We start from the raw sequence: 11409 nt of genomic DNA, 5'->3' as shown, positions 1-11409 counted from the left end.
GAGAGGGAGAGAGAGGGAGGTGCCAATGTCCTTTTAAACAACCAGCTCTCATGGTAACTAATAGAGAACTCGCTCACTGCCCCCTCCTCTTCACAGGAGGGTATTAATCTATTCATGAGGGATCCACCTGCCATCACCCAAATAGCTCTCAACACTGCCACACTGGGGATCAGATTTCAGCATGAGCTGTGCAGGGGACAACATACCCAAACTATAGTATATGGGACTCTTATTCAAGATGCTTCGACTGCTTCATCCTTCCCCAGTGAACAATGTATGATTTCAAATCTATCTAGAGCTGAGGAAACATCCCTGGCCAACCCTAATTATCAGGTGGTAATATATTAACATCCGTAAAGGTTTTTGCTTCTTCTTTTCTATATATTTTCACCAGATTATTAAGCCACACAGCATACACATAAAACTGTTAATTTGATGAAGCTCAACTTATTTGCCAGTATCCATAATGCTTGGGAATGTTACACTGCTCCCATGTTTGAAGTCTGTGGTTTTCTAAAGAATGATATAAGTAAAAGAGATATTGTGGCTGCCAGATGGCAAAAATAAAATATACAATACCCAAGACTGTCAAAGAGCACCATTTGGCATTTTCTTTGATGTAACTGTCATCAGATGGAATAAATAATAGACTGAGAATCAAAAGAAGTACATTTAAAATATAACACTGCATTTTGGTAGTTACATAAACTTGTACATTACTTACTTTCTTCACCTTTAAAATGGGAGTTGTGAGAATTTTAAAAAGGCTAATGTTTGTGAAAACATTCAAAATTTTTATAGAATGCAGCAATCTACTTGGGGGAAAAAAGAAGCTTCAATCCTGGGGCTCTACGCCCTTGAAAATTCCATCCACACAGTTTGGATGGCCTGGAGCAGCGGGGTGGAGCTGAGGTAAGGTATAGGAATAAACAAAAAAGGTTTCCTCAGTTCAGGGAACAAGACTATGGAACATTCTTTTTCTCTTAGTTGAGTATAGTTTCCAAGAAACACTCCACTTGGGCATTCTCAGTGGGAGTCAAGCCATAAGTCAGGAGATAGGCAGAGTTTAGCAAGATGGCTCAACCTATTAACAGAACCCTTTGCCATGTTACCAGGTACACAGTGTTTAGGGTGGATGAGACCCAACTGAAATAGAACTGGGAGTAGGCACAGGGTGGGAAAGCAGTGCTCAGCCAGCAGCTTTCTGGGCTTCTGGACTGATTCACTATGCACCAAGGAATGCCAAAGGCAGATCTTTCCTGTGGTACCGTGATGACCACAGTGGCCTGACCAGAAGGAGAACCACCCAGTTACTAAAGGAAGAAATGGCATCCTGTTGACACTCAGCCTCTAAAACTGCAGCACTACTTCTGTGGAGGTATGTAAGACTGCCACCAAGAATGTACATAAGAGCACTTTGCCTTCGTCATCCTAGTCTTTAGACATAAGACAGAACAGTGTCTCGCCGTCTGTTCTGCAAAACATTAATCCCATAAAACACCCCTAGAAGAAGTCTTCCTGATATCAGGTACATTTGGGAAATAATATTTTCTATATTCCTCAAAGAAGGGTCACTGCACCTAAAGCACATGAGAGGCCCTGAAAAGTCTTGGGATTTAAAAAAAACTCTAACTTTGTTTAATCAAGCTGATTAAAAGAGGCAACATTATCTAGTGGTTAAGAACGGGGGTTCTGGAACCAGGCTTTGTAACTCATGTTCCTCCACTTGCTAGTTCTGTGAACTTGGACAAGTTCATCTTTCTGCTCAGTTTCTGCACCTGTGAAATGGTAATAATAATATATCTTCCTCGTGGTGCTATGAAAATGAAATGAGCTAATAATAACTGCAAATCATCGAGAACAGTATCTAGAATATAGAAAACAATCAATAAATGTGCATTCAATAAATAAATCATTCAATAAATATATATTCAATAAATAAATAATGATTAACATCCAATTATCTTTTATAACACCTATTTAAATCATAAGGAACCTGTGTCCAACGGAATAGAGAAATGCTAGTATAGAAAAATCCCTTTTACCCAAAAAGAAGTCAGCATCCTCTGTAGCACCAAAAGCACAACAAAGAAATCAGAGTTTCAGTCTTCTATATCAACTTAAACTTCCTGGGTGTTTCCTTACCTATAAAAATAAGATCATTGTACTAGTTGGTCCTTCTAGCTATAACAGGCTAGAATCCTAGGAAAAATGCATAGTTACCATTAAAACTAAACGCTTTTGGCCAGTCCTGGTTCCAACCTGATTGTTCCTAAGGTTCTGCCTCCAGACACCTTGCTCAGATCTAAAGCTGCCATTGAAGGACTTCAGGTTAGGAGCTGGTTGCTGTCCAGCAAGATGGATATGGAAGTGGTCTTGTGCCACCTTACCCCAGAGTTCTCAAGCATGCAGAGTGAAATAAAGTAGCAGCAATAACAGCAGCTATAGGCTGCAACCTGCCCTGCAACAGAGGAGGGCACCTCTACTCCCTCTGCCTCAGTTTCTGGCACCAAAGCTTGGGCATCACTCTCATTTCCCTTACTGAGGTCTCCAGGGCCCACAGGGAGCCCAGTCCTGTATACTTGTCATTCTGCTTGTCTGAACTTTGCCAGCTTTTTCTAAGGGTTGAACTTTTCTTCAAGTCCTCCTTATCTGTACAAAATTCCAGGCTGCAATTTCAATTTCAATTGTGCTCAACCTTGTTGACATATCTCAAATCTGGACCTCGCTGTTGAGTCCACACTGTTCCAGCAGAGAAAGAGCTGCTGCTTCTGCCCCTGAGGGTGTACAGCTCATGCCTCTGCTTACCCCAGCTTAGTCTTTTAATTTCTGGAATGTCACAAAGCCATGCCAATCTGCATTTTACTTGTGCATCCATCCACCCATCCCTACCCATCCAGACATCTAGCAAGCCATCCAATATTAACTGCTTCCCACATTCAGGTGCTGTTCTAAGTTCTGTTGATGTAATAGTGAACAAAAACAGACATTCCCCCATTCTCATTCAACATACATTTTAATAGAAGAAAAAGACAAATAAATGAACAAGATCATTTCAAATAGTAAAAAGTGCTATGAAGAAAACAAAACAAGGTAAAGCTTTACATACAGTAATGGTGATAGGGAAAGGGGGACTCAGTGAGGGGTGTCAGGTTAGGCCTCTCAAGGGAGGGGACACCTGAGCTGAGTCCTGAAAGACAAGCAGGAGCCAACTATGCAAAGACCTGGTGCAGAGTATTCTCCTGGTAGCAGAGAACAGCTGGTGTAGCTTGTGATAAGGAGAGGGAAATAAGGCCAGTGTGCCTGGAGCAGAGTGACTGAGAGGGAGGGAATAAGAAATGAGGTCAGAAAGGGAGGCAGGGCTAGATGTTGCCTGACCTTATAGGCCAGGATTAGGAGTTTGGATTTTATTCTCATTGCATCAGGAAGCCATGGAAGGATTTTAAGCAGAGAGCGACATGATAAGGAACGATAAATCCATCCCTTTTCTTGGGGCCGCAACAACTATAGTACGTGTTTAGCAATATGTCAATGATTTTCCACCAAATTCTACATTCCGTTTGCTTATACTCACACTAGGGGTATTAACATACTGCAAAAGAGTGAAAGCTAAAATTCTAACAAAACCTCCAAAAGATATCCCTCTTGGCCCAAGAGAAATATTATAGTATAATTTGAGAAGTCAGAATTTCATATATGTTAATAGCTCTAATTAATAAGATAAATCCTTCTCTTTGGGGTTTGGCAGTGATAGCAGCTCAAGCAGAAGTGCTATTTGAATCCTCAAGTAAGAGTTTTACAGAAAAAGAAGCATTGCTCACAGTGAAGGACTTGGCCTGGAAAGTAAGAGAATTGGAAATGTAAAGATGTTGTCTTTAACAAGTGTCATTTTACCATTTTACATCTTTTGACAATATAGCTCCTAAAAAAATGTGCATGAAAGTGAGTTTACAATTAAAAAAAAAATCCCAAACATAGGCTAAATTAGTGGCCCATTCCTTGCCACTGTAATAATACATGATTAAGTAGGAAGATGAGAAAGCAAAGCCTCTCTTTCTAATACTGATAGACACCGTCCCCACTGGTCCTTTACATTGGGATGAAGACTTGCATGGGGAAGCTGACTCCTGCTTATGTTCCCAATGAAATTACATCTTTCCAGGGGTAACATCAGGGACAAAACTGTAGCAGACATTGTTCATAAGATTCTGCCAAGTTTCTATGTACCTGTGAAATTGGGAAAGTGTATGTGCTCCTGACAATAATATTCAGCAAATGAACTGAAACCAGATGAAGTACAATCACCAACAGAGAGGGACATTCAGTAGTTAACATCCAGACAGCTCTAAGAACTCCTCTGTTTAGAGGGACTAAGAGCACACAAATGCCACCATCCTTAAATGGGGCAAGACTTCCTCTGTCTCATGGGGAAGAAATACAGATTGGTCCTTCTCTCAAATCCCCCACACTTGGTTAAGATTATTCTTTTATTTTTAATATCTTTAATACGTGTTGAGGCTGCTCTGTAATAAAATTATTCTCAATTTATATCACAAATGGACGACTGTCCTACCTTTCCCAATATGACGTAAAATCCTCGAAGTCAGAGTCATCTCTCCTACTCCCCACTAACCCATGGTATAAAAATATCAAACGGCACAGGGGTGAGGGAGTGAAATGAAAAAGAATTGTCTTCCAGATTTGCTTCCTATAGATAACCACTGTTAAGTTTCTTGTATTTCCCTCCATAAAAGTTTGTGAGCAGATATAAACTTTAGTGTTATTCAGTGTTCAATCCAATGAGCAAAACTGAGAAGAAACACAGATTGATATGCAGAATTTTAAATTATTTCTGGTTCAAGGCCGTATATATAAATTAAATAATGATAAATTACTGCAAAATAAGAGGTGTGTGCGCACATTCCAAGGTAGCTACAACCTGCCTCCACCCACCACTCACTCTCCTTTTCCCCCCCAGGACTTCAGCTAGCACTGCAGATGGGTGGCAGATGGAGTAACCTCGGTACTGGCCTGGTGAATCCAGTTTGGTCTCTAACCCACCGTGTATTCTCTGGCCAACTTACTCCATTTCTCTGGATCTGTTTCCTCTCCTAAAAAGTGAGAAGGTGTTCTTTGAAGTCCCTTTGACAGTCCAGGATTAAAGTTGATTGAGTAACAATAACTACAAACAGGCACACTAAGGGCAAAGACTGAACTTTGTATCAATACCAAGGCTCAGAAACAGGAAGAAAATCATAGCGATGGTTAATATAACAGATTTCCAAGAGAATATGAATGTAAATTAGACTGAAGCTGTTATTTTTTATCAATTTCCTGAGATATAATTCCTAGAAAAATCCATATGTCTTGTTTTACTACAGAACAGAGATGTACCCAGCAATATACACTGCTCCTGAAGTTATCCTAGAGTACATCAGTAACCCTTTAGAAGTAGAACCACCCACATTTACTCATTTCTCAGCAATGTATATGGTCTACCCACCAGCATCAGAGGGTTAGTGACTATTTTTCCATTGTCAAGAATCATAGATATGTCCAATTACATTCAGTAGCTAGAGGATTACAACTTGAGCTACTAATATAATTTACCACCGTTCAACAATTAGCTGACTACTAGGTGGGGGGGGCCTTCCTGCTGGTCAGTCTACATTTGCAGCACTGCGTTGTACCAGCAGCACAAATAAATATCCAGGGGAGTAGACAAGTGAAGAGGGAGGGGCTAAGAAGGGAGAAGGAAATGATGCTCAGAGCGGGTAGGACACCAGCCCTGTTAAACATCCACTTGGCAATTTCACTTCAAGCTAGAAATAGCAAGCCACTAATAATGGTTGCACATCCTTGTTATAGGGCAAAGCCGGGAGAAGGGAGGTGGCATTCACAAGTGTCTTTGCTAGATCTTCTTTCCATGTCTTTCAGAGGCAGGAAAGATGGAATTTGAGAGAACAAACTCTGGAGTCAGAGAGCCACAGGTTCTGCTACTACTAGACAATTACCTAATCCTTTTAAAGTCTCCATTTGTTCATTTATTTACAAAGAGATAGATAAGGCAATGCATGCATTATGTTCACTATTTGTATCATTTGAAACTGTGAGTTTTCCTGTGAAAGACAGGATCCCTGAGAAACAATACAAATAAAACTGAGAAATCACTCCCTAGTAAAAAAAAAAGCTGTTCCTTACCTGAAAGGAATTCATACGGCGAAGGGATGGGGGCAGTGTGGCATTATTCCTTGATAATATCAACAGCAGCTCCAAACAGGTTGCAGAGGGGAGGGTTAGAGAGTGGACACTGATGTCGCTTTCCCATGAGCTGGCAAGACTGAAACACACCAATACATTAACTTTCATAAATGCATCATCATTAATTATCTCAAAAATCTGACACAGAAGAAGACAACTTTCAGCTGTGGGAGAAAAGAAGCAATATACAAAAAGTAGAAATGAAATATATTTAAAAACCCACACAGTAAATGTCCAAGACATTTTTATATTGTTGTTGGTATAAAGCAGATGGATTAGACAATTTTTCAGGTCATCATTTCTTATTCAAGGTATGTGTTTTGTAATTTATAATTGTGTGAAATGCAGTCTTACTTGTGTGGGACCTGCTGGGGGATGTGGTGAGGACTAATAGCTAACATATCAGATGCTTCCTATATTCTATGTTCTGTTCTACATGTAATATCTTGTTTACCTCCTCAATAATCTCAGAAAAGGAACCACTGTTATCCCCATTCTACAGATGTGGATATTGTTTCTGAGCTTGACAGGCCCTTATGGAACATCTAGTTATTTTCAAACTTTTAAAAAGTGATAGGCCCTTATGGAACATCTAGTTATTTTCAAACTTTTAAAAAGTGATAGAATTCAAAAAAAAAAAAAAAAAAAAAAAAAGAAAAAGAAAAATGTAATAGCCCCAACTTATAATACAAATAAAAGCAAAACTGCTCTATTTGAAGGGAATGGGTTGGCAGGAGGCCTCCCTTCATCTTCCAGAGTGGCCTTTGAAGCATCTCTGCTACATCCTGTGGAACCTATTCAAAAGTCCTTTCATTTGAGAGATCAGGAGACTGAGGGCCAGAAAAGTAAAGGGACTTGTCTGAGATGAGGCATATGTGTAGAAAGTACAAGGGTAGGTCTAGAATCCTGGTTCCCTGACTCCTCATCTAGTGCTTATAGTAAGGAGAAAAATCAGGAAATAATTATGAAAAAACAATGTAATAAAGATAACAAATCTTAGTTTTCAACTCTTCTTTCATGTGCCAACTAGTTGAACTGGAATAGGACACTGCTCATTTTCCTAAAGATGGTCAGACTTCAGCAAGGACACATTTGAATGTCTTTCCTCTGTTTTAAACATTTTTTTATATTGGTTTTGCTATTCTTTCTGCTTTTAATCATTACATAACATTCTCAACATTTTTCTGGAGTGGAAATTAAAATGTTGTCTTTTCAAAAATTCAAACTTAGTACTTAGTGCAGTGGCTCCAAGCTCACTCTCCACCCACCCGCCTTCCTTATGCCCTCCACAATCCAGTTACTTTCCATCCTCTGAATAGCACGACACTACCTGCTCTATGTATTCAGTTTTCTGGGCTTGGAAGGCTGTCATCCTTCCTAGTGAACCTCTATTCATCCTGCAAGACCCACTTAAGTTTCCTTAGAGATATCATCCTGTTTCCCTTATAAGAATTAACTACTTGACAAATATTGCACTAATATCTGTTGAAACACTTACCACTGCCCTATTAGTAAATCTTATTCGGGATGTGCATACATCTCTAATTCTTCCTAGATCAGACATGAGTGCATTCCTCTAATTTTGCAGCATTATTTGGAAATAAATATTAGAAAGTTGCCGCAATATTGCTTTTCTGCAGACACACTCAGATATTAACCTTTTACTGGCTAAAAAGAAATACTTTTTTTCACTTACATTAATATCAAGAAATATTTAAGTTTTCAGAGTTTATACCACTGACCCCCACCACCTACAATAGGGCTCACTAAAGCTATTTAAATTCTGAATTTTTTCTTTAAAAAGTATGGTGAAAAAGTTTTTGTTTTTCTGAATTGGATCTCTTGTAGAAAAACTTGACAGCGCTTTGGATTGTGAATGTCCCTGGAGAGCTCATCTGTGACTCTCTAAAACCTCGCCCAGGCCCATAATGCTGTGGACCCTCAGTAAGGGTTTCCTGAGGTGAGGTAAGTATGGCAAGCCAGAGTGGCGCCTGCCAGAGAAGAAAGCATCTTTGAGGCAGTGCCACTCTTTCATCATTTCCATTCCTCTTCTGGCAGCAATACATTTGCAAAAGAGAGAAAAAGGTAAATTATACAAATAAATATTTATAAAACAGAGTTATCTTAGTTTACTATGGCTACAACATGTTCTCCATAATGTATGTTTGAATTTTCTAAGTCTTAGGCCTCAGCTTTCTTCTGATTATCATTTATCCTGTGCCTAACATGTACAGACAGTGGGCCAGATACTTTAGTTATATTTGTTGTTTCTAATCCTGTAGCAGCTCTGAATGGCAGGCATCATTCATCCCATTTTAAAGATAGGAAACCAAAGGTCAGAGAGGTTAAGTGATTGTCCAATATCACACAGTAAATGAGTGGTGGAACCAGGATTCACTCAGGTCAGCCTGAATCTAATGCCTGTGCCCTCCCCACCTACCACAATGATTGCTGAGGACACCATACATATTATTATTGTCTCCAAGCAAACCATAAGTAGGACCTTATAACTGAGCCTGCTAATGCCTATTTCTTCTGTAATTTAACTCTTTAGCTAGCAAAATATACAAAGTATTTTCTTCTTTCTGTAAGCAGTAACATTATTATTGTTAAGATACTACTTTATTATTTTTGTATACATATTTTTCCCCAAAAACTTGAATAAGAAAGGTAGTAGTAAGATAGACATGGGAAAATACTCATATATAACATATATAAGAGAAAATAGCTATATGGTGAGTAAAAAGATTAGGAGGCAATACAATATATATTAATAGCTATTTCCATTGGAGGGAAATAATAACCTTTTTTTACATTTTCTTCTTTACCCTTTTTTCACTTTTCAAGTGTTATTTTCATAGTCAGAAACAAGTTAATGCTATGACGTTGATGTGATATATGGTACAGACAAAGGAATGTTCAGATGCTGCTTGAAGGTTTCAACATGCTGCATAAAAACAGACAAACAGACCAATGGAACAGAACAGAAAGCCCAGAAATAAACCCACACACTTACAGCCAACTGATTTTCGAAGAAGATGCCAAGAATATAAAGTGGGGAAAGGACAGCCTCGTCAATAAATGGTGCTAGGAAAACTGGAGATCCACATGCAGAAGATTGAAACTAGACCACTATCTCTCACCATACACAAAAGTTGACTCAAAATGGATTAATGACCTAAATCTAAGACCTGAAACTATGAAAGTACTAGAAGAAAACATAGGGTAAACGCTACATGAAATGGGAGTGGGTAGCACTTTTCTAAGTGAGACAACAAAGGCACAGGCAAGTAAAGCAAAAGTACACAAATGAGACCACATCAAACTAAAAAGCTTCTGTACAGCAAGGGACACTATCAACAAAGTGAAGAGACAACCTACAGAATGGGAGAAAGTCTTTGCCAGGAAAGTTTGGAATGTTTCAGAGATTGGTTAAATTAGTGGCGACCGGAATGCTTATAGAAATACGGACTGTAAAGACCATTCTAAGGAGGTCTCAGATAGAAATAAGAAAGAATTTACTGGAAACTGGGGCAAAGATCAACCTTGTTATGAATTGGCAAGGAACTTGGCTGCATTTTGTCCATGCCAGAATTTACTGGAAACTGGGGCAAAGATCAACCTTGTTATGAATTGGCAAGGAACTTGGCTGCGTTTTGTCCATGCCATAGGACTTTGTGGAAGTTGGAACTTAAGAGTTGTGAACCAGAATATTTGGCAGAAGAAATTTCTAAGCAGCAAAACATTCGGGAAGCTGTATGGCTACTTGTCACAGCCTACACTGAGTTATGGCAACAAAGGCATGACATGAAGCCAGAATTTAAAAGGGAAGCAGAGCATAAAGATTTAGAAAATTTCCAGCCTGGCCATGTGGTAGAGAAGCAGAGAGCATTTTCAGGAGAAAAAAACAATGGTGCTCAGAAGATTAGTACAAAGTAGAGATAATCAAGAAAAGGAGGGAAAGGCCCTGAAGGCATTGCAGAAGCCTGTGGGGACAACCCTTCCACTACAGGCCCAAAGGCCTAGGGAGACAGAATGGTCTTGGGGAACAAGCCTGAGGTACCCTCCATGGGCTTGCTGCCCAGGAACACGTTGGAATGCTGCTCCCCACACCAGCCCCCCAGCTGGTTCAGCTGTTCCAGCAATGGCTAAATTGGCCCCAGGTGTGGCAGGACCCACAGCTTTGAAAGATCCAAGCCCTGGGCCAGCCTGGTGGCGCACTGGAGAGTGTGCTGCTTGAGAGCGCAGCGGGAGCGCCGCCGAGGGTTCGGATCCCATGTGGAGACCGGTTCCCGCTCACTGGCTGAGCGCAATGCGGGCGCGACACCGAGGGTTGCGATCCTGTTACCGGTCAGTAAAAAAAAGACAAAAAAGGGAAAAAAAAAAAAAAGATCCAAGCCGGAAGCCTTGACTATAACAGCTAAAGCATTGTCTGAGACCAGGAAAGCCACAGAAGTGGAGCTGCCCGAGGACCTGGGGACCCAACCCCTGCACCAGCATGAAGAGGACTTCGAACGTGGAGTTAAGGTACATGATTCACCAGATGTAAGATTTAATACATGTCCTACTGGGTTTCAGACTTGTTTGGAACACATTAAACCTTTCTTTTAGCCTATTTCACCCTTTTAGAATGAGAATACATACCCTGTGCTCATCCCACCATTGTTTCTTGGAAGTAGATAACATGTTTTGTTTTCACAGATGGGTCCTTGAGACTTTGGACATTTGAGATAAAACAAGACTTTGGGGATGGAATGAATGCATTTACCTGTGAGAAGGACATAAACTTTGGGGGCCAGGGACAGAATGATATGGATTTTGTCCCCCAAGTTTTAGGTATTAGTAGTTTGATCCCCACTGTGACTGTTAAGAGGATGGGAAATCCTATTACGTTAATTGAAAGGTGGGGCCTTGAAGAGGTGATTAGCTTCTGAGGACCATGCCTAGTGAATGGATTAAAAATGGTGGTCAGAGATGTGGTTCTGAGGGCTTTAAAACAAGAGCCCGTGAGAGGTTAATCTCTCTCTGATCTGCTATTTCCTGCCATGTGAGACCCCTAGGTCACTGTCACCACCAGTTGTGATCTGTGGACTTTGGACTTCCCAGCCTCTGAAACTGTAAGCAATAAATTTAGTTTTCTTATAAATT

At 40.1% G+C, this 11409-nt stretch overlaps 1 protein-coding gene across 1 annotated transcript in view; it reads right to left on the bottom strand.

Annotated features, from left to right (window-relative positions):
* Nucleotides 1–398: 398 nt before the first annotated feature.
* The window catches only part of UBE3D (ubiquitin protein ligase E3D), a 105198-nt gene continuing 94187 nt past the window's right edge, over nucleotides 399–11409 (bottom strand). Inside the window, exons 9-10 of the mRNA XM_008575519.1 lie at nucleotides 6202–6340; nucleotides 399–446 (exon numbers count right to left, since the gene is read on the bottom strand). Coding sequence (XP_008573741.1) covers nucleotides 399–446; nucleotides 6202–6340 — 187 coding nt within the window. The remainder of the gene's footprint in view (nucleotides 447–6201; nucleotides 6341–11409) is intronic.

The sequence above is a fragment of the Galeopterus variegatus genome, unplaced genomic scaffold, assembly GCF_000696425.1.
Source record: "Galeopterus variegatus unplaced genomic scaffold, G_variegatus-3.0.2 Scaffold1202, whole genome shotgun sequence".
Lineage (NCBI taxonomy): Eukaryota > Metazoa > Chordata > Mammalia > Dermoptera > Cynocephalidae > Galeopterus > Galeopterus variegatus.
This window is presented reverse-complemented; position numbering and strand designations above follow the sequence as displayed.